Source organism: Hippocampus bargibanti, linkage group LG17 (assembly GCF_051943395.1).
Source record: "Hippocampus bargibanti isolate YZ-2025 linkage group LG17, ASM5194339v1, whole genome shotgun sequence".
Taxonomy (NCBI): domain Eukaryota; kingdom Metazoa; phylum Chordata; class Actinopteri; order Syngnathiformes; family Syngnathidae; genus Hippocampus; species Hippocampus bargibanti.
This window is the reverse complement of record NC_142750.1, coordinates 6,482,501-6,506,464: the sequence shown is the minus strand read 5'-3', so window position 1 is coordinate 6,506,464 and position 23,964 is coordinate 6,482,501. Positions and strand designations below refer to the sequence as shown.

At 41.1% G+C, this 23,964-nt stretch overlaps 1 protein-coding gene across 1 annotated transcript in view; it reads right to left on the bottom strand.

Annotated features, from left to right (window-relative positions):
* Nucleotides 1-304: 304 nt before the first annotated feature.
* Nucleotides 305-23,964, bottom strand: part of pde4a (phosphodiesterase 4A, cAMP-specific) — a 70,215-nt gene continuing 46,555 nt past the window's right edge. Inside the window, 12 exon segments of the mRNA XM_089018475.1 lie at nt 305-5,384; nt 5,387-5,669; nt 7,750-7,932; nt 10,092-10,214; nt 10,301-10,455; nt 11,448-11,547; nt 11,641-11,805; nt 13,185-13,283; nt 13,362-13,525; nt 13,600-13,693; nt 21,123-21,235; nt 22,255-22,304. Coding sequence (XP_088874601.1) covers nt 5,143-5,384; nt 5,387-5,669; nt 7,750-7,932; nt 10,092-10,214; nt 10,301-10,455; nt 11,448-11,547; nt 11,641-11,805; nt 13,185-13,283; nt 13,362-13,525; nt 13,600-13,693; nt 21,123-21,235; nt 22,255-22,304 — 1,771 coding nt within the window. The 3' untranslated portion in view covers nt 305-5,142.

Genomic DNA, 23,964 nt, shown 5'->3' with positions numbered 1-23,964 from the left:
TTAATTTGGGACTTCTGCTTGCTATTTCATCAAATGTCTTTTGAGGTACATACCGATTGGCCAAGGAGGGTGTCAGTCAAGAATGCTGTCGCCATCTCGTGGAATAGTTAACCTACGTAAACTTTAAAGAGGTGATGTCGTAACATATGAAATGTTATGATTAAAAAAAAATAAAAGAAATAAAAATATTCTAAAAAAAATCATAACTAATACAGTTGCAGTATGCGGTTGATTGCAGTTATGAAATATGTAGTATATTAGACCATTAAAAAGGACTCAAAAATGCACATTAAAAAGTACCATGTAATATAAAAATCAACCTTTATTGTCTTTCTAACACACTTTACAGTACCGAACAGTCAAATAAAAAGGAATATATATATATATAAAACAAATATTACAATCATTTCATGTTGTTTTACCCACTTGTATAATGTCTCCTGTTTTTTGTGAGAAAAAAAAAACACGTACACAAACACACACACACACACACACACACACACACACACACACACACACACACACACACACACACACACACACACACACACACACACACACACACACACACACACAGACATGAATTAAAGCTAACAAAAAATACTCGCGGGAATCAGTCTGCATCACTCCAACCTGACAGGCAGGCTATTGGTTAAAGTTACTAAGAAACAAGAGAAGATGACAGTGCTATAAATGGCCAAGAAAAATAAGGACACCCTTATTACCTTCAAACGTGTCACATCCTGCATGACGACAGTATCGCCGCTCAAGTTTTGACTTGTGATTAATTACTTCCCACATTGCTGGTCAAAAAGCGAATGGCTCGTTGTGACTCTACATTGTACAATGTGGGTTTGTGATTTGGCCCAGAAGAATATCATCATTGACGGTAACCCCTTCCCAATACCAACTTGAAACTGCCTCTGAGCCTGGTGAAATAAAGTGCTGGTACACGTATATCAATAAAGAAGTGACAGTACAGCCGAACTAGAATTTACTGAAGAATTGTAGTATGTGGCCTGCAGTGTCTTGATATTGTTCAATCATGTACAATGCAATATACATTATATACACCGAAGTACATGTAATTATGCTTACACTTATATCCACATGTGATTCTTTGTTTTTTTTCTTCCACCCACAATTACCAGAATGATATAAAAATAAACTGTACACAAACTGTTCAAAGAAAACACTTCCCATTGTTTTCTTTGTCATCATTTTTAAAAAGAATGGCAGCAATCATTCCACTGAATAATCTTATTAAGAAACAATTTGCTACAGTATCGTGTTTGTATGGCAATTAAATAGTAACTTTTTTTGAATATAGCTATATGACATCACAAAAAGCCATCAGGAAAGAAAATAGCTTTTACTGTAAGTGAACAGGCAAGTGCATATGGGAATGTTGCGTTGACACTCATTATTCCACATTTCCGCGGTTATTCACATACACGAGGGAGAGCTCTGTTTCTGACCTGCAGAACCCGCTCTCCACCATCTTTGACCATCAATGGCTTTTTACTTTGTGAATACTACGTCAATTGAAAAAAAAAAGTGGACACCGATACATTGAACAACATTTTAGGCCTTCTTTCCCTCCCAAGAAACTAGTCGTTGAACAGCAGGGTACACACTTACGACCAGGGATGACGCTAGACTGGGGCTGAGGGAGCCTAAAGCGCCGTCAGAAATAAGTGAAGCTTCCCAGCATTTTAGTTGATATTCGAAAATATATTTATAAATATTTTCCCAAGCCCCCTTATGCCTCTGTCAAAACCCTCTTCAGCTAGACAAAACAATAAGCTAGGCTAAAAACAATAAACCAGGCTAAAAACAATAAGCTAGGCTAAAAAAAATAAGCTAGGTTAACTGTTAGCTTAACTGGTAACTACAAAACTATTCCTCGTCATTTTTAGTGTAGTGAATAAACCATGAGACACATGATAGATACAAACACACAACATAACCAGAAGTTTGTCCGTACTGGCCACCTTTGAAGCTTCAGGCCTCATTTTGATTGACAAATGTTCTATTTGACTTCACCGTGGCAGGTGGCACATTCTCCATACAAGTCGACGGAATTGCCATTAGAAATATTGAATTGGAAAAAGATTTATGACTGTTGGCTCCAGCAATTTTCCAAGATGCGCAAGGGGGGAAATCCACCCTTCCAATTGACTTTCGCTTATTTACATCAGAAAGACGCAATTCGGCCCGTTAATCGGTATGTGTGTACCCCACTTAAAGGACAACCGACACCATTTTTTTGTTTCCTAACTGACATCAGAAAAACGTTTTATAGCTAAAATACCCAAAAGACACAGGCTGATATTTTTAGTCAAATGCAAAACACCAATAAAAATGACTTCAAGTGTCCCAAAACTACTTCAAAATGACCTCAGAGATGGCGAGTTTCAGAAGGACCCGCCCCCTTGTTCGTGTCGTCACGCCAGGATGTCTTCGCCTTGCTCTAGAATCAAAACAATGGCTTCAGATTCGGAGAACATGCTTTCTTGTTACTCATCCAGTTCCGAATATGATTCAAATAGTTCTGAAGAGGAAAGCATAAATGTTTGCAATTGATTAAAGAAGTCCTTCTGTATCATTTTGAGGCGTCTGGACTCCAAAATATAACGCAAAATATAGCTATATGCGGTGGAATCTTTTGAAGTGATTTTACAAATTATGGACGCAATTTGTCCAGTGGCGTCGGTTGTCCTTTAAAGGCTCGCTCATACAACAATTAGCCATCTAAGATGGTAGCTGCAATGTAGTGATTTTTCAACAACAACAACAACACCAACAACAAAAACACATTCTTTATGTTTGGTCAGAACACAGCCACAGCATACTATTGAAAATTGACCCATTGCAGTGAAAGTAGAATATCTGCTAATATTTCTCTCCATATTGGGACAATTATGACTCCTGCTTCTGACATTAAGGCAAAAAACAAACAAACAAAATATAAGGACCCTTGTCCACTTATGCCTGGAATTATCTTCACTCCCCATTGAATAAGGTAACGTGGACGTTGACGTGAAGCCTGAACACAAGTGGTCTGATTTTAACTCATTTACTGCCATTCCCGAATTTAAATGACATGGAGTGCCATTCCCAAATTTGTTCAGGTTTAGTTTTTTTCTTACGGGGAAGTGCGTTTCAAGCTTCGGTCAGACCTCTGGCAATGGTATTCCCTTCCACAAGGGGTCAGCATTTGCTTTTTGTACATCCTCCCCCATTTCCATTAGAGATAACTCTAGAGCCAAATAAGATTGGCATAAACATTTTTTTTCTGATGAAAGAAGAGAGTCGCAAGTTTTTCTTGCGGGGGATACTGAAAAAGCACTGGTCAGACCTCTGGTACTGATTTTCCCTTCCACGAGGGGGCAGCATTTGAATGTTGTCCAGTGGAGCGGACATATTTTTGCACATTGTTACAGCACCAGCTGTTGTTAAAGCGCTATATGAATCAATATGTATGTATTCTATTTTGTACAGCCGCCCCCATTTCAAGCTCAAATAACTCCAGACTAATATAACTTAGGAAATAACTCTTTTTTTTCTGATGAAAGAAGAGAGTCTAAGGTTTCTTACACTGCATTGAATGTTTATGTAGTCTAAAACTTAATATTTTTCTGTGGGTCCTGGAATTTGAGTGAAAATGACAAAAACCCTGACACTGGAGCGGACATATTTTTGCACATTGTTACAGCTTTAGCTGTTGTTAAAGCGCTACATAAATCAATATGTATGTGTTCTATTTTGTACAGGCGCCCCTATTTCAAGCTCAGATAACTCCAGACTAGTATAACTTGGGAATGGACTCTTTTTTTTCTAATAAAAGAAGAGAGTCTAAGGTTTCTTATGCTGCATTGAATGTTTATGTAGTCATAAAATTCTATATTCCATGGATACTGCAATTTGAGTGAAAATGACAAAAACCCTGGCACTGGAGTGGACATATTTTTGCACATTGTCTGGCAGTGAATGAGCTAAAAATAATATTAAAAAAAACAACAACAAAAACCATCGACAAGGGGTTTCCAGACAAACACTCCTGCCCCCCCCCCCATAACCTGCACTCATTGACTTTGGTGATCATTGTAAGAGGACATAAACACAAAATTTGATCCGCTGATGGCATAAATATCCCACTCCCCCCCTTCCTCCCACACTTAAGTAGAAAGTAAAGGCAAAACGTATGCACCGAAGCATCGCATGGCTTATTGTAGGAAAAGAATTGGGTCAGTGGTTACGGCGGCGGTAGTAGTAGTTGTAGTGGTGGTGGGCATTGCTCTGTTATACCAGCAAAAGAGCAACAAAGGAAGACTTGACGGCTTAAAACATGTCACCACGGAGACACCACGATAGCATGGACAGTAGCTTCCACGAGAGACAATCAAAAGTGAGACCGAAAAGCACACACACGCGCATATTAGACACCTGTCCCACAATGCATTGCTTCACCGCAGCTCTCCATTCAGGAAGGCTGGGGAGTCAGAAAAGGCACAGAGCCATCTTTTAGCCGAGCGCTCTCCTCGTAAAGGGGCAACCAACATCCGTCCGTCTGTCCATATCCCCCCCCCCTCCCACCGACGTCCTTATTTTTCTTTTCCGACAGAAATGGAAAAAATAAAAATAAAAATAAAATTGTTGGCTTTTGCTGAGGAGAAGTTTCCTGTTAGTATTTGACTGAACGTGAATTGCTAAAAACGGACCAAACGTTCCCATTAAGAGATGGCTTTTTCCAAAACAAAAAGAAGAAACTAACTTTTTTCGTGATCCTTGTGTGAATACACATATACAAACATGTAGTCAAAGTATATGTTTGCGTGAAAACAGCAACCCGGGTCGTGGAGGAAAAGGGGTGCTGCAGTGCTCAAATTGTTCTGCATATATGCGACTTAGCGTTGTGTTTATTTGTGTGCATTCCAGTCCCAGAGTGCTACGCCATCTTGTCCACCGCTCACTAACTTTGCGTCTACAGTTGCTGTGTGATGAATCCCTTTTTTGTTGTTGTTGAAAAATAGATTTAAAGGTCTTTATTGACACGGCGCGAATGTTGCTGTTCTTGGGTTTGGCCTCACGGAAAGAGGAAAACTGATCACGTGTGCAAGTGTGACACCAGAGCAACACTCATGTGTCGTCGGCTTGTGAAGAAGAATCCTCCTCTTCCTCTACAGGACTTGTGTCAGAAAGTCTCTTGGACGTGGTCTCCATATGGTCTTTGGGCTCCTCGCCTTGCTCTTCCTGCTCATCCATTGCCACTTCCTCGTCGTCCTCCTCCTCCTCCTCCTCAATGATATCCTCGTTGTCTTCCTCTTCTTCTTCTTCTTCTTCTTCTGCCAGGACGTCCTCTTCGTTATCATCCTTGGATCGTCATCGCCGTCTCGGGCCACGTGGTTTGGACACGCTGCCTCGTCCAGCTCGTCGACTTCAGCCTGAGAACCGTCGTCCAGCGTGAGCTCAAACTGGAATTTGTCCACGCAGGCGTTAAGCTCCTTGTCCTGGCACACGGGAGGAGGAGACGGGCTTTGCGGGATGGTACTTTGGTACCAGTCCCGGTTGTCCTCCAAAGTGTCCAGAATGTCCTGGGCGTCAGGGTGTACCAGGTCCCCCCATGTCTCCCAAAGAGGGTGGACGATGTAGTCGATGAAGCCGACCTACGCGCACAGAGGATAGATGTTATTTAGGCCAGTGAAAAATGTATACAGGGATGCATCTTGGAAATTAAAAACAGTTGGCCCTCGTGTGTCTGAAAAGGGGGCCAAATTCTAAAATGGATGGGACCCGATTTAACTAGATTGCCAAAGTATACACAACTGAACCAAAATACATTCATTCAGAGTGATCAATAAAAAAGATTTCTTCAGCCGTCATCTGTACTTCATTGAAGGGGCCGGACATTTTGCTTCTCATCTAAGAAGCTTCGTCAGCAAACTAAAATTGTGCTGGTAGCTCTGGCTTTATATATACAGTAAAGTCTCGCTATATCGATATTCAAGGGAGTCCGAAAAAGTATCGATATAACCGGGACTATCGATATATCCGACCCTGTTTGCATGTAATTTTCTCCGTGCGTGCACAGAAATAGTATCGATATAACCGGGACTATCGATATATCCGATATCGATATAACGAGACTTTACTGTATCACTATTGTCCAGAGGTGGTGGTGCCAGACCTCTGCTTTGATAGGTCCCTGCTCTAAGTTTGGGGGGAGCAGAGGACTATTCCCCAAGGATAAACTGTTTACTTCTGACTGATTATGGTCTATGACTGGCCCTGATTGCCCCATTCGCTCTGGTATCGCCTCATCAGCCTACGTGGTAATGATCTAAAAGGTCTGTTGGAAGCACAATCCAAATTAAACCTCAGACCACCATGGCGATTTCGTGAAGGGTTTTGCTGTGTTATAAAAATAGCTTTGTTTACTCCCCTTTCAAACCATCTATTTTCTTTCGCTAAGATTTTAAACTCACTGTCGTCAAATGAGTGGTTGCTAGATTTTAGGTGCATATGTACTGCATCGATGGACCACTCCTGTACGACTGAGAGCATGATATTTCTAAATTGCGAATGAAAACCCGTTATTTGAGTAAAATCTATTTTTTTGATATATCAACAATTTTAATTCAAGTCAACGAATTTCTTCATACATAAAATAAACAAACATTTTCACATTTCTTTAGTTACTACACAATGAATCCTGTTATTGTGATTTTTTACGGTATTATAGAGAAGACAAAGGGAACAGACTTTGCACAATATTTCTCCCTAGTGTCTATTTAAACTAATTTATTAACTTTGAAGATTTCCAATGTGCTGAAACAGTGCTGAAATCATTCCCTTAATGCACAAAATTTGACTCATTAACTCATTCACTGCCAGATCACTCCACTGCCAGGGTTTTTGTCATGTTCACTGAACTGACAGGACCCACAGAATATGGAGTTTTAGGACTACATAAACATTCAATTCAGCTTAAGAAACCTTAGTTTATTAATTTAGTTAATTTCTAAATTATATGGATCTGCAGTTATATGAGCTTGAAATGTGGACGATTGTCCAAAATACAATGCAATAGATACTAATTGGTTGATATAGTGCTGAAGGTAAAACAAAGCGCTAGCAGGGAAAAAAGGGAAATGCTGCCCCCTCATGGAAGGGTAAAAACATTGCCAGATATCTGGCCAGTGCTTTATCGGCACCCCCGCAAGAAAAACCCAAACAAATTCGGGAATGGCACTCTACGTTTTACTTCTGTTCTCACGCAACCATCCGCCATGTTCAATGTAAATACTGCAATGCACCATGGGTAAATGAATATTTGATTATCTCTTTTGGCAGTTTCCGGAAAAGCCCGAAATATCCTCTACTCACGACTTTGGAAGGCACCAAAACAAATGCGAGCTGATTATGACTCCATATTGGTAAGGCAAGATGGCAATCGATGAAAGTTAAAACCTCTAAAGGAAAACGAACAGTTTTCAATAGCTGTTTCACTAAATTTGTTTCTTTAGCTACTTTAACAGAAGTATGTCATATGTGGAGCGGATGATGTAGCAATATGCGCTAATCGTAATAGACTTACGCCGGTGGTGGCGCAGTGGAGTTGCAAAGTTGTCAAAATGTGTCACTGGGGCAAGGGTGCAGCCCAGATGCATCACCGTCTAAATGTCATATTCAATTGTGGAAATGTTGACAAATATTTCAGATCTGTATTTTACGTGTGTGACTAACCTGACTCTTTTCCACCGAGGCGGTGTGCTTGTCGCACATGGGGCTGATCTCCATCCCTCGTTCCCTTTCCTTGTCGCCTTGCCTGAAGAACTCCTCCATGATTCTCTCCGTCCATTGTCGGTACACTGCCAGAGGTTTGGTCGGGTTGCTCAAGTCGGCACAGTGCACCATGTTCCTCAACACCTGCGCAGGGATAATTGATGAGCTTTTTTTTTTTTTAATTTGAGATGCTAGCTTGTGATCTCCACCCCCCCGACCCCGTGACACGATGAGTCTAACGGATGTAGGTGGGGGGTGAAAAGCTTGTAGCAGCCTCCGGGTTGACATGTCAGGGTCCCTGGAGCCGGGCGCACATAATAACGCGCGTTGCCAGTCTTTTATTAAAGTGTTGCCCCGCGATGTGTTGACAAAGTAGATTAAACTGAGATCAAATTGAAAAGATGCTGCAGGGAAGATGGTCAGCTTCTTTCTCCCAACTGTCTAGAATCGGAAAAATATTTTAAAAGGCTCTTCTTTTAAAGTTTTAGACATTTTGTCTTCACTAATAACGAATAGCCATGATGTCCTTGTTTATTACAACACCCTCACTCCCCACCCCAGTCAGGTTTCTCTTGAAATATACTCACTCAAAATATAAGCAGGAGCATATTATTGTGAAAAGAAACATTTGCTCAGCTTATTTGACTAGATAAAGCCTTTTTTGTTGTCAGTTTCTTAGGGTTAGCTCATTTTCGCTAGCTAACCGTCAATGAGTGCGGCCAATTGTCATTGTGTTTATTACACCCCCCACCCCAGTCAGGTTTTCTTGAAATAAACTCACTCAAAATACAAACAGGAGCATATTAAAGTGAAAAGAAACATTTGCTCAGCTTATTTGACTAGATAAAGCCTTTTTTGTTGTCAGTTTCTTAGGGTTAGCTCATTTTCGCTAGCTAACCGTCAATGAGTGCGGCCAATTGTCATTGTGTTTATTACACCCCCCACCCCAGTCAGGTTTTCTTGAAATAAACTCACTCAAAATACAAACAGGAGCATATTAAAGTGAAAAGAAACATTTGCTCAGCTTATTTGACTAGATAAAGCCTTTTTTGTTGTCAGTTTCTTAGGGTTAGCTCATTTTCGCTAGCTAACCGTCAATGAGTGCGGCCAATTGTCATTGTGTTTATTACACCCCCGACCCCAGTCAGGTTTTCTTGAAATAAACTCACTCAAAATACAAACAGGAGCATATTAAAGTGAAAAGAAACATGTGCTCAGCTTATTTGACTAGATAAAGCCTTTTTTGTTGTCAGTTTCTTAGGGTTAGCTCATTTTCGCTAGCTAACCGTCAATGAGTGCGGCAAATTGTCTTTGATTGGGAGACGCCATTTTGTCTACTAGCGATCAATGGCTCATTTCTTCAACTCATATCTGAGAAGCACAATGACAAAAATGCAGTGGTGGACCGTCAGGGCCTGCAAGGCCTTCTCTGCTGGCCTAAAAATATCTGAATCGTAGACTGATGTGAATTATATTCTGTCCATAAATTCTGATGAAATAATTCCAAATTAACATTCATCTTCCTTTCATTGTTTTCCCCTGTTGTGCTGCTTCCAAACGTGTGTTTTCGTATTTCAGCATTTAACCAATCACACATCAAGCATTATTCGTTACCAGGGTCGGAAATCTACCTGGAGGTCTTCACAATCAGTTCTGCAGGATTGTGGCATAAAATAAGTGTCGATAAAACTATCGCTTATACCAATCAGATTTCAAGTTGCCGACACAAAGGCCTTCCCGCAGGCCTTCTTCCCTGGCTAACGGTACCCTCTAGTGCGCTTGTAGTAGCTCACACTATACTTTTTATGAGTCGCAGTCGCAGCTGTAGCTGCAGTAAAAGTTGGATAGTCATAAAATAGTTATTAAGGGTTGGATTGATCCAAACATAGAACTACTGAAGGCCGAGATGTGTTTATTAGTCACCATTCTAGAGGTTGCTTTTTACTTAGGTCTGTTCCTGCTTTTATTATGAGTGGCGTTGATGCACATTTAATTTCATGAAAACCCTGACAGTAGATGATTTTTCTAACTTGTTGGATTATGTGATAAGGTGTCAAAGTAACGGTCTTGATTTCTGGTCACGACAAGAATGAAATTATTTTACTGTTATGAGTGATTTTTTTTCACATGATGACGTATTCAGATTGATGGTCAGTCTAAATTTTTGGTGACATAGTGCCTCAATGTAATGCAACTGTTATGGAGACGACTAATGATCCGCACTACAGAATAACACTCATCGAGATGTAGGAGTGGGATTTTCGGAGAGCTGCACCCCCCCACAGTCCAACTTCCTTTCCCACCTGTATCCGATCGGTGTAGTGGTCCAGTAGCAAAACACCCGAGCTTGTCACTTTCTTGGTTTCCACCATCGTTTTGAGGTCTGCCAGCAGGCTCATATGTTTGGACATATCTGTGGCCAAAACCTGCACAGAAAATTTTCACTGATTAATTTTAGCCGGGGGGAGGATGAATTAGGGGTTATGAGGGTGGAAGGGTCAAAAAAAGTCACCATGTCAATGACAAGTTTTCTCAGGCTCTGTCTCTGCCTCTTGCTGAGGTTCTGGAAGATGTCACAGTTGTCCTCATGTAGCAGCTTGAAGCCCACAGCTAGGTGATGGTTTTCCAGAACTGACTCGTCGTTGTACATCAGAGCAAGTTCGGAGTCTGCGGGGGTGTAATGTAGATTTTTACGCTGCGAAAGTGGTTCCATTGAACATTTTTATATAACAGGAGTGATATTTACTGAGTTGTGTGTGTGTGTGGGGAGTCAAGACCGTGCCCAGAAATAAGGACGCCATTCAGTTTAATTATCGGTATGTCTTTTTTCTGGAATTTAACAGCAACTGTCAAAAGAGTGATTTGTAAAAATGATTAAACTCATTCACTGCCAGATGTGCAAAAATGTGTTCACTCCTTTGTCAGGGTTTTTGTCATTGTCACTCAAATTCCAGGACCCACAGAATATTGAGTTGTAGACATTCAATTAGAAACCTTAGACTGTTTTCTTTCGTCATTAAAAAAAGTTAATTCCTAAATTGTATGGGTCTGGAGTTATATGAGCTTGAAATGAAGGCGGATGTCCAAAATATAATGCAATACACACAATCGGAACAAATTCGGGAATGGCGCTCTCCGTCATATTTTCAATTCCCAGAATAAATTTGTCAATGGCAGTGAATGAGTAAAAATGGGAACCTGGCAACAAGAGGGTGTTTTTCTCTAATCCCTTTTGCTGATCAATTTACATATTACACATCAGCATATTTGACAATAAAGCAGACTTTGACTTTTGATATCAAATATAACATAAAAGGCACAGAATCTAAATCAGCTCTGTTTTTGTATTCATTTATTTATTCATTCATCTATTCATTCATTCATTCATTCATTCATTCATTCATCCATGTATTTATTTATTTATTTATTATTTTATTTATTTATTTATTTATTGAACTCTTCCTTATAACTGTTAAAACATCGTGTTTTCACAGACATTTTCAAGAAAAGCCATTATTTTCAGAATTTGTGTTTCTCCTTACATGCAACCCTAAAACATAAAAACATTTTGAATCATATTGAAAAAAAAACCTCTCAAACGATGATCATCCTATAATGATGTGTCGTCTGTCAGGACTCGCACGTGCGTTTATACTCACTGGTATTTATGAGGAACTGGTTGGACACTCCCGGATGATCCACATCGTGGATGGCGGCCGCAAATAACGCAGCCAAAATTTCTAGATCAGTGAACACAGCCTGCAAAGGAACCAAAAAAAAGCCACATATGAGCGTCCTCTCCCAATGGCCAACCGTGATGTGTTTAGCCATAAGGCATTTAGCGCTGTTTACATCTAGAGCCGGCGTAGACAGCAGTACGTGCGTGGACTGAGTGACATCTGCGGCATGGAGGCTGTTGTGGTAGGCCACGTTGGCATGGTAATGGTCCTCCAGCGTCATCACATAGGTGACAAACGTATCCACTGGGATCCGAAAGGTCTTCAGGAGATCTCGTTCCTGTCTCCGGGAAAGCAGTCAGTGGTCATAAATCATCATCACTGTCAACCCTCGCTTGCTTATTGCGGCAAGTTAGTAGTTTGTCTTGTGCGTTTTTTGTTGTTATGTGTGAAACTTATTTGAAGTTTCATCTTTTTGCTAATGCTAAGGAAGTTAGCAGTTGCTTCTGGCCAGTTTTGGACCACAGCGTAGGCTACTGACGCTTATTTAATTACTCAAATAGACAACACTACACATTTTTTTAAGTAGACTTTTTTATCTTTACGCCGGTAAAAAATAAAAACAAAGCGTAATATTAACACAACCACACGGAAAGTCACATAATCGTAAATATCTGGATTGGGGATGTATAAATAAATAAAAGATGGCAAATATATAAATAAATAAATGGATAAATAAATAAATAAATACTAAATAAATAAATAAATAAATGGATAAATAAATATAGATAGATAAATAAATAAACACATAAATAAACAAGTAAAAACATAAATAAATGGTAAATATATATAAAACAATAACAAAATAAATAAATAAATAGATAAATAAGTCCATACATAAATAAACACATCAATAAATACATAAATAAATGGCAACATAGATAAATAAACACATAAAAACAACTAAATACTAAATAAATATATATAAATAAATATAAATATCAATAAACGGCATATATAAATCAATGGATAAGTAAATAAATAAATAAATATAAACAAATAAATGCATAAACAAATGGCTTATAGATATTAATAAATACATGGATAGATAAATAAATACATACATAAATAAAAAAATCAATAGATAGATAATTACTTTAATAAAAAAGTGAATATATCAATAAATAAATTCAATAAAAATAAATAAATAAATGAGCAATCAAGCAAACACAAATAAATAAATAAATAAATAAATAAATAAATAAATAAATAAATGGAACGTACAAATAAATAAATAAATGGATAGATAAATAAATACATACATAGATGAACAAATCAATAGACAGATAAATACTTCAATAAAAAGATAATAAATCAATAGATAAATAAATAAATAAATAAATAAATAAATAAATAAATAAATAAATACATAAATAAATATGATCGGCTCGGCCATAAATACAAAACAATCAAATGAAAAAAAGAGAAGTAGAGTAACTGACTGTGCCGTGATTCAAAACGACTGCTATGGTGTCACATTTATAGCAACCATCAATACAAAAAATAAAATACTAAATTAGTGTTGTGTACATCATCCTGAGCTGCTCAAAAATCAACATTCATTTGGGTCAGACAACCCACCATAATTTACAATAGGGGAGGCGGTCCTGATATTATAAACAACTAATTATGATTGCAATGATACATTGACTTGCGTACCTGAAAGATGGAAAACATCATGCAGCTCAGTGGTCTGTTGTTGGAGAATTCCGCCACACGAAAGATATTAAGGCCCCACTTGTTCAAGTCATTCAGCTCCTGGAGACAAAAAGCACCATCGCGTGTAAGATCGAACACACCATGGAGAAAGCTGGAGAAATTAGTGACTTCACTCACTCTAGCTAACGCGTCCTCGTGTTCAGTCTTGACGCCGAAGCGAGGCAAGGTGGAGTTTGAAAGGCTGGAACTGTGCGTGAGTTTCTTTACGCCGCTGATGTGACACATGGGCTTGTCTCGCTCCCTCAAAGTCGGGGAAGGGATCTCCACCTCGTTCTGCTTATCTGTCGGAGTGCGGATTTCAATCTCGGTTAGTTGGGAAGGGATCGGAACCTTTTTAACAGAAGGTTCGACTTACCTAGAAAGGTAGTGGAGATGTATTCAGACACCTGGTTCCCTGAGCGACTCATCTCTGACAAATGGGACAACTCCCTGTTCAGCATCCTCTTGAACTGGAGAGAGTACAAATAACATTGGTCATTGGATTTGGTGAGTGGTTCCAGATTCGATGGCGCTAGAAAACATACGAAGGTCATATAATTTGAAGCATTCCTTTTATAAGTGGGGAAAGCATTGAGTATATTTTAAAATTCAATCTTGCTCCGTGTGATCCTTTTCTTGATGAAAATGAATTGTTGTTCTTAACTCATTCGCTGCCATTCACAAATTTAGTCGGGAATTGAAAATATGACATCCCGAATTTGTTTGTTCTTTTTTTTCCATGCTTAAGTGCCGATAAAGTGCTCGCTTTTTCCTCTGGCAATATTTTTTCTTTTCCAAAAGGGGGCAGCATTTCCCTTTTTTCCATGTTAGCACTTTGGTACAGATTCAGCTGTTGTGAAAGCGCTATCTAAACCAATATGTATGCATTGCATTGTATTTTGGACAGCTGCCCTCATTTCAAGCTCATATAACTCCACACCCATATAATTGAATAATTAACTCTTTTTTTCTGATGAACAAAGAAAGTTTAAGGTTTCTTACAATGCATTGAATGTTTATGTAGTCGTAAAACTCAATATTCTGTGGGTCCGGGAATTTGAGTGACAATAACAAAACCCCTGGCACTGGAGTGGATACATAGTTGTGTTAAGTTCATCCTGTTTACTTGATTTCTAATTTACAACAAATTATTTTCTTTCATACAGTGTTTTTAGGTATTCAATTACCTGACATGTTTTGGCGTATACTTCCGCCTTCGTCAGAGTGTCACTCTGAGACACTCTGACTCAGAGACACTCTGACAAAACACCAATAAAAATGACTTAAACTGTCCCAAAACTGCCACAAAATGAGCTCGGAACTGGGGATTTTCAGAAAGTCCCGCCCCCAGTGCGTGATGTCACACCAGGACGTCTTGCCTTGCTCCGGAATCAAAACAATGGCTTCAGATTCGGAGAAGATGCTTTCTTGTTACTCATCCAGCTATGAATATGATTCAAATAGTTCTGAAGAGGAAAGCATAAATGTTTGCAATCGATTAAAAAAGTCCTTCTGTATCAATTCGAGCCGTCTGGACTCCAATGTAATGCCCAGAAAATGCACAAGATGGCGCACAAGCTCCATATGAAATGGCTGATTTGTCCGCTGGGAACTTGTGTAAACTTACACATTCTTTATTTGTGTTAACACAATTGGCTGCGACACACAACGATTCACCATTGCGTTATTTATGTAGTTTTCCTTATAATCTCGCCATCAACACGAAGTTTTCAGACCAAACAAAGTACCCAAAATGCATTGTGTGTCGCTTTCTCGGTCAGGGGCGTTCCTTCAGTGACGTCACGTCAAGCATCGTCATCAACTCGAAAACAAGACTTCCTGAATATTCAGCGCGAGTCTTAAAACGTACAATATACTATATGCAGTGGAATCTTTTGTAAAATACGCTCAGTAGAAGTCATTTGAAGTGATTTTACAAATTATGGACACAACTTGTCCGGAGGCGTCGGTTGTCCTTTAAACCTCACAAAAGAACGCATCCACCCTTTCTTTTGAGCCACGTGTGTTGAATTCAATCATCACGATGCTCATCACGCCGTCCTTTCATCACAAATGGTGAGAAAATCAATTATAATTCATGACACATTTTTTTTCTTCTTCACACCATAATAATCCACCGCATGATTATAATGGCCATCTACTGTCGTGCAAATATCAAAATATCAATCTGGTTACTTTTATCCTCGTTTCATTTTCCCCTCAAAGATATTTGAACACTTTGTTCAAGCAGCCCTTTTTTTTTAGGATTAGTAAAAGGTAAAAGCCAGCATGTCTGAATGCCAAAGGCACGATGCGTCTATGTCCTACTGACCGATCCCTCACACAAAACAATCTCTAAGGCAACCCGTGGCAGCGGTTGCCGTGGCAACACCTTCCTCGCAGCCAGTTACTTGAACTTGATGCCAGAGCGCCGGCTTGCTCGGGTGACAATTCAAAAAAAGGAGTAGGCAGGTGTCTCTGACCTTTACCAAGGTCACCTGACAACGCCTCCTACCCACCCCACCCCCCCCACCCACCACGATATCCACCTTCTCTCACTTGAGGGCCTGAAAAACAAGCCCCTCCCCCCCCCCTCCCCTTGCCATTTTATTCACCATCAGTCACCGTTATCCGCTCCTGCCCGAATAGAAGCTCTGACAAGCTGTCGCGAGCGTAGTGGTACTTTATGCCCTCAAATCGCCTCCCCACCGTCGCTCTCGCGCCCGCATTTCCCCCCCCCCCTCACGCTGATGCTGTAACGCTGAGTCATAGCTGCCAACCGACACTAGTACGGCGCCAGGACAAACAACGCTTCCGCTGACACGGACTAATGAAAGCGAGCGCTGGACAGACATGACGCACACGTGTACAAATGCAACATACGTGCAAGCGACGGGACGATGTGTCTGTTCCCGATTCTACAAAATGGTTTTCTGATGCGCAAGATTTAGTTGGATGCAAATTAATCAACAAACAGGTTTAACTTCCATGGAGTTAATTTTCATGACAAATGTGTTCAAACCTTGGATTTGGAGCAAAAATGCAAATCGTCAACTATGTTAGCCTAAACAGTAAAAATATGCTGCAACAATATAAGTGGTGTTAACTCATTCACTGCCATTCTCGATTTTTTTTCGGGAATTGAAAATATGACAGAGTGCCATTCCCGAATTTGGTCGGGTTTTGTTTTTTCATGCTTGGGTGCTGATAAAGCGCTGGCCATGTCCTATGGCAATGTTTTTTTTTTATTTTCCACAAGGCAGCATTCGCCCTTTGTCCATATTAGCGCTTTGTGCCAGCTTCAGCTCTTGTTAAAGTGCTATATAAACCAATACCTATGCATTGCATTGTATTTTAGACAGCCGCCCTCATTTCAAGCTCATATAACTCCAGATCCATATAATTTAGGAATTAATTATTTTTTTCTGATGAATGAAGACATTCTAAGGTCACTTTACAGTAACTGGATACGTTTTTCTATGGGCGAGCAGCGGCAGCAATATGCGCCAGTGTTCACTCAACCCGGAATAACTCAAATAAAAATATAATAAAAAATATAAATAAAAAATATAATAAAAAATATAATAAAAATCTAGCTAGCTAGCTACTAGATAGCTTATAGATAGCCAGCCAGCCAGTTAATAGATAGCCAGCTAACCCATAGCTCATTGTTCCAACTTCAGCTGTTGTTAAAGCGCTATATAAACCAATATAATGTATATTGGACAGGCGCCCTCATTTCAAGCTCATATAACTCCAGACCCATATAATTTAGGAATTAATTCATTTTTTTCTGATGAAAGAAGATAGTCTAAAGTTTTTTTACCCTGCATTTAATATTTATGTAGTCCTAAAACTCAATATTCTGTGGGTCCTGCAATTCGAGTGACAATGACAAAAACCCTGGCACTGGAGTGGACACATTTTTGCACATCGTCTGGTAGTGACGGAGTTTAAAAAAAGCAAGAAAGAGAAACAATATATAATGTTAGATATTAGTTTTTTTGAGAGGTGTAGATCTCTCCCTTGTCATTTCTAAAGTCGCAGACCAACACTAGCAAAGCTAACTGGAATATGCAAAGCAAACTCTGTCTCCTTGGTTAATACTCTCAAACTACTCCAACGTGGTGTATTCAAAGAACAAGAGTTTGTAATGCACGCAGAGGCGGGACACTTGATGATTCCGGCAATCTTAAAATGGCCACGGCCGAGCCTGGTTTGCCCTTTGCGAGGCCTACCTGGTCCCACCAGCCGATGAGCCACGGCCTGGAGCAGGTCTCGCAGAACAGGTCAACCAAGGGGGTCCTGCGCTGCGCCGCGGTCCCGCCCCCCTCCAGGATCCCTCCGGCCGCCTCACCGAGGTCCAGCTCCGCCCCCGCCCTCCCCTGCAGCAGGCTGTAGCTGGAGGAGCGGGACAGCCGGTAGCCCCCCGGCACGGGCGAGGGACAGGGGGACGGCGTGGGGTCAATGGCCTCCACCACACCCATGCTGAGGGTGACGGGGGGCTTGGGCCGGCGGCACAGGCAGGAGGTGCGGAAGTGGAGCGGGGCGGGAGCGCGGCAGGTGCCCCATTGGCACGAGGGTGTCGTCAGAGTGCGCGGGGAGACGCCGGGGCACTCCAGAGTGAAGGCTGCCCCGAGATGGGGGTTAAAGGAACCGGGGGAGGGGGGGGGGAGAGGGAAGGGTCCCGACGATCTTGGCCTACATGCAGCACCCCAAAGTGGCTCGCCGACCTAGCCACCCGGAGACGGCTCCGGCTTCACTTGCGAGCTAAGGACGCGGGGGGCCCAGGAGCCCCTCCTGGATCTGAAATCTGCGGAGACTACATCTTATCCCATTTGGTGATCCGGCTGACCTAAACGGAGAGCCGCGGCGGGGATCGAGAGAGACGGGAGCGGAGAGAGGCAAGATGGGAGGTAAACAGTCTGTAAGGTAAACGTCTGAAGGACACCCGGACGAGCCAGGAGACCAAGCTGAGGATGGAGAGACGGGGGGGGGGGAGCTCGATTGACATAAAACTAAGACAGTTAGTCGACGAGATGGGCAGGTGGAGACGGACGGATGACCCGGATAGCCAACAAGAGAGAAGAAACCGAGATGAGGAGGTGACGGGGGCAGAAATCCGGGTCGGTCCTTCCTAGCCGTGGTTTTCAAAAACAGACTCCGTCTCCCTGCGTCGACCGCCCCTCCCCCACCGTACGTCTCCAGGAGGGCCAGACTAGTCCTCGTACCAGTGGATCAACCCCCGTCTGTCCCTTCAGCCTAGCTCAACAACCCGCTCTGTGTCACTCCGAGGATGTCGGACGGCGATACCCGCCGCCGCCGCCTTCGTCGGCCACTATCTCCTCCTCTTGCGATGCTTTCTCCTCTGGCGCCGCTTATTTTCCCGGGATGCCGTAGACAGGCTGTCGCAAGCTAATCAGGTGGTGTGGCTGCACGCGCATGCACGTGCGTGCCTGCGCCTGCTGCCTTCTGATGGGAGGCCTCAGTGCGCCTGCGCCCGCGAGACGGCGTGTATGTCTGTCAAGCCCTTGTGTGTGAGAGAGAGAGAGAGAGAGACAGAGACAAAGAGAGAGAGAGAACAAGAAAGAGAGAGAGAGTGAGAGAGAGAGAGACAAACAGACAGACAGACAGACAGACAGACAGACAGACAGACAAACAAAGAGCAAGAGAGAGAATAAGAAAGAGACAGCAAGAGAGAGAGAGAGACAAAGAGAGAGTACAGGAGAGAGAGCGAGAGAGACAGAGACAGAGAGAGACAGACAGACAAAGAACGAGAGAAAGAGAGAGAGAGCAAGAGAGAGGATGAAAGCGAGAGAGAGAGAGAGAGAGAGAGAGAGAGAGAGAGAGAGAGAGAGAGAGAGAGAGAGAGAGAGAGAGAGAGAGAGAGAGAGAGAGAGAGAGAGAAAGAGAGAGAGAGAAAGTAAGTAAGAGAGAGAGAGAGAGAGAGAGAGAGAGAGAGAGAGAGAGAGAGAGAGAGAGAGAGAGAGAGAGAGAGAGCAAGAGAGAGAGAGAGAGAGAGAGAGAGAGAGAGAGAGAGAGAGAGAGACAGAGTGAGAGAGAGAGAGAGAGAGAGAGAGAGAGAGAGAGAGAGAGAGAGAGAGAGAGAGAGAGAGAGAGAGAGAGAGAGAGAGAGAGACGAGGAGAGAGAGGGAGAGTGAGAGAGACAGAGAGAGAGAGAGAGTGAGTGGCAAGACAGTAATCAAGTGTCTCCATGTTGGATCTCTGTAGGTCATTTGCGACACAAAGCCTCCGTTGACCCCCCCCCTCCCCTTTGAGAGGTCATAACACAAAAAGCACACAAATCAACACCCAAGCAAATCCACATTGTGGTCCAATACAGAGCTGAGAATATTAAAAGGATGATCAAGAGGACAGCTAATGTTCAACAAAATAAAATGGTGCCTGTTGCTTTAAGATGCAACACTACTACGAGAGCCCCCCCCCCCCCCCCCCCCCCCCCCCCCCCCCCCCCCCCGACCACGACGACATTGGATCCCAACCCGGACCACATGGCTTGCGGTCAGAATGGCAAGCCAATGACGAAAAGGCAGAGGCAGAGCCTGCTGCCGTTCGATAGCAACCAAGGTTACAGAGGAGACATCAGCATCAGGACCACTACACCCCTCCCAACACACATCAAGCATGTCCTCGCCACCCACAGGCGGACCGCTAAATCCACTCTCGCTGGCCTGTGCACGCGCACGCTCAAGACACTCCGGACACGTCCCGTCATGAGGACGCAGTCAAGCACGAGTATGCACGAGAGCTGTGATTCCAAGATATTGATCTTCAATGGCGCCCATCAGATCTTTCAAATGCAAAATGTGTGTACCTTGGCTTAATGACAATTGGGAAATACAGGATTAATCAATCTATCAATCAAGCTACATATCAATCTAGCTATCTATCAATTGAGCTATCTAGCTACCTTGCTATCTAGCTACATAACCACCTAGCTATCTAGCTACCTAGCTATCTACCTAGCTATCTACCTAGCTAGCTACTATATATATCACTACTATATCAATATAGCTATTTATCAAGATGGCTATTTTCAATATAGCTATTATTCAACATCGCAATCTATCAATCTCGCTACCTATCTACCTAGCTACCAAGCTGCCTATCTAACTAGCTGACTATCTACCTAGCTGCCTAGCTACCTAGCCGCCTAGCTACTTAGCCGCCTATCTACTTAGCCGCCTATCTACCTAGCCGCTTATCTACCTTCCCATCTATCTATCCACCTAGCTATCTATCAATCTAGCATCCTAGCTATCTAGCTACCTATCTATCAATCTCACTATCTAGCTGTGTAGCTATCTAGGTTCCTAGCTATCTAGCTTCCTAGCTATCTAGCTACCTATCTATCTAGCTACCTCACTACCTATATACGTGTTTATCTATCTACCCATCTATCTAGCTACCTATTGTATCTAGCTAGCTACTCATCTTGCTATCTACTGTATATAGCTACCTATCTACCTATCTGTTGCTTTCATGGACAGTTTGTAGACATCCATTTCTTGACATGGCCATGAACCCATCCATCCATCCATCCATCCATCCATAGTTTGTCTCCCTCATAGTAATTGTGTTTTCCATTTGAATTACGCGGGCTCACGCTTCATCCAGCATACCAAAAGCGTGCACATCACACAGATATAAAACAGAAAAGACAAGACGGATGTCTTTTTTGGGGGGTTGTTTGCATTTTTAAGCATATTTAGTGTGCAGTATTCCAAAAGTACTTCAAAATTAATCAAGTTACACGACTTTAAAATTATGATGCTTGGATTATATTGTGAAATTCATTTTAAAAAAGTCACTAATTAACTGTATGTCTAACGAGTTGTTGTGCAATGTTATGTTTGTGTAAATTGGGCAAACAGACACCTTGTTGGAGGCCATCTCGCTGACCGATCGGTGGGTCTGAATAGTCTCCAGCTGATCCAGACACCAATCCAACTCTTCAAGTGTCTCCCGAGCCATCTGCTGGTATGTCTCCTCTGTAAAAGGGACAAACACAAATTACCAAACATACCGAAACGTGTGTGTGTGTGTGTGTGTGTGTGTGTGTGTGTGTGTGTGTGTGTGTGTGTGTGTGTGTGTGTGTGTGTGTGTGTGTGTGTGCGTGTGCACGTGTGTGTGTGTGTATTCTAGTACACGGTACATCCATACACTTTTACTGATTTGCGTGTATCATCATTTTTGTTCATACAAACAGTTTTACATTATTAATATTATTATTATTAGTAGTCGTAGTAGTAGTAGTAGTAGTAGTCGTAGTAATAGTAGTAGTAGTAGTATTGTTATTATGATTATTATGATGATGATGACGATGATGATGATGATTACTACTTCTAGGTTGAGTGAACGCTGGCGTCATTGGCTACTGCGGCTCACCTGTAGAAAAACTAATTCTGCGACTGTAAAGTGTCCTTGAGAATATTAAAAGGCGCTTATAAATGAAATGTACTAAATGGATTATTATTATTACTATTATATTTTTATTATTTTTATCATCACCACACTATACAATAATAATTGTTTTTATTATTATTATTGTTGTTGTTATCATCACACTATACTGTAATTATAATTGTAATTATTATTATTATTATTTCATTATTACCATTATTATTACGATTATTATTACCATTATTCTTATTCGTATAATACTAATACATTTCATTTATAAGCGCCTTTCAAAACTCTCAATGACACTTTACAGTCACAGGATATTTTTTTCTGCGGGTGAGCAGCGGCAGAAACACACCCAATTATTATTGTTATTGTTATTGTTATTGTTATTGTTATTGTGATGATGATGATTATTATTATTATTATTATTATTATTATTTTATGATCATCACAACACAATACTATAATTATTTTTTGTTGTTTTATTATTATTATTATTATTATTATTATTATTATTATTATTATTATTATTATTATTATTATTATTATTATTATTATTATTCTATTTCTTCCTTTTCCGGCATTTGGGATGAAATAATCTCACCAGAGAGGGTAGCTTGAGGAACGGTTGGTTGACTTGTGACGGGCGACCTCCTGTGGAAAAAGATATTATTGCATCAGAAGCAGAACAGCACGCTTCTGCCCCCTGTTGATCATTGACATACTTTTCACCATTAAGACAAGAGGGCTGACTGGCTGCTGGAGATTTCCTTGCATATGGAATTCATTTTTGTAGCCACAAAACAGCGGTAAGTATTCATTTAATAAATAGTGATTTATGGTTTGGTGTGTGTTTCCTCCTTATTTAAAAAGAATATAAAAATATTAAAAAAAATCTTATGCTTGAAATATCTCCAAAAAGTCAAAAGTACAGTAAAGTCTCGTTATATCGATATTCAAGGGAGTCCAAAAAAATATCGATATAACCGGGACTATCGATATATCCGACCCTGTTTGCATGTAATTTTCTCAGTGCGTGCATAGAAATAGTATCGATATAACCGGGACTATCGATATATCCGATATCGATATAACGAGACTTTACTGTATGTGCTGTGCTGTTTGCTTCGAAAAAGCACTCATCGTTAAGCAGCGACGACAGAGGCATTTTAAGGACACTGCTGTATAATTATAGAATGCTGATCATTCTGCTGCATTGCTTTATATATCATATTGATGTGGAGGCTGAATGACTGCCAAAAACATCGGCTTGCGTCTATACAGCATCACTAAAAAGACAAAAAAAGAGCATCCTTTCTCGAGTTTATAGACTATGAAGTTACACGAAAGGCCAAGGATAGAAAGGTGGGCGGAGAAACATCGACTAAAGCTGTTTACTGATAACCGATTCGATTTGGAGACTTCATTTGTCACTTTTGATCAAAATCAGCAATAACTTGATGTCTCTGTAAAGAAATCAGCTCGGTGATTCCACTGAGTTTGACTAAGTCACGAACTCTGCGACGGTTGTCAGCTAATAGTGTGTAAACATACCAATATTTGAGCATTCACCCATTTTTTTTTTTTGCTTCAAAGGTTCCAAAGACCCGATTATCTTGAGACAAAGTCGTTATGTGCGTACCCTGCTTAAATAGAATTTAAAGGACAACCGATGCCTCCGGACAAGTTATGTCCAAAATTTGTAAAATCACTTGAAATGACTTCTACTGAGCGTATTTTACAAAGATTCCACCGCATATAGCTATATTTTACGTTTTAAGACTCACACTGAATATTCAGGTAGTCTTGTTTTCGAGTTGATGTCGATGCCTGACGTAACGTCACGTCTGGAACGCACCTGACCGAGAAAGCGACACACAATGCATTTTGGGTACTTTGTTTGGTCTGAAAACTTCGTGTTGATCCGTGTTGATGGCGAAATTAGAAGGAAAACACGTAAATAACGTGATCGTGAATCGTTGTTTGTTGCACCAAGACTACTATTTGATACTAGTTGACACAAATTCCAAGCAGACAAATCAGCCCATTTCCAACGGAGCTTGGGCGCCATCTTGTGCATTTTCTGGGACGCTACATTGGAATTGATCCAAAAGGACGTCTTTAATCGATTGCAAACAGTTATGCTTTCCTCTTCAGAACTATTTGGATCATATTCATAACAAGAAAGCATCTTCTCCGAATCTGTCGGCATTTTTTTGATTCTAGAGCGAGGCGAAGACATCCTGGTGTGACGTCACGAACAAGAGGGCGGGACCTTCTGAAACTCGCAATTTCCGGGGTCCCTTTGAAGTAG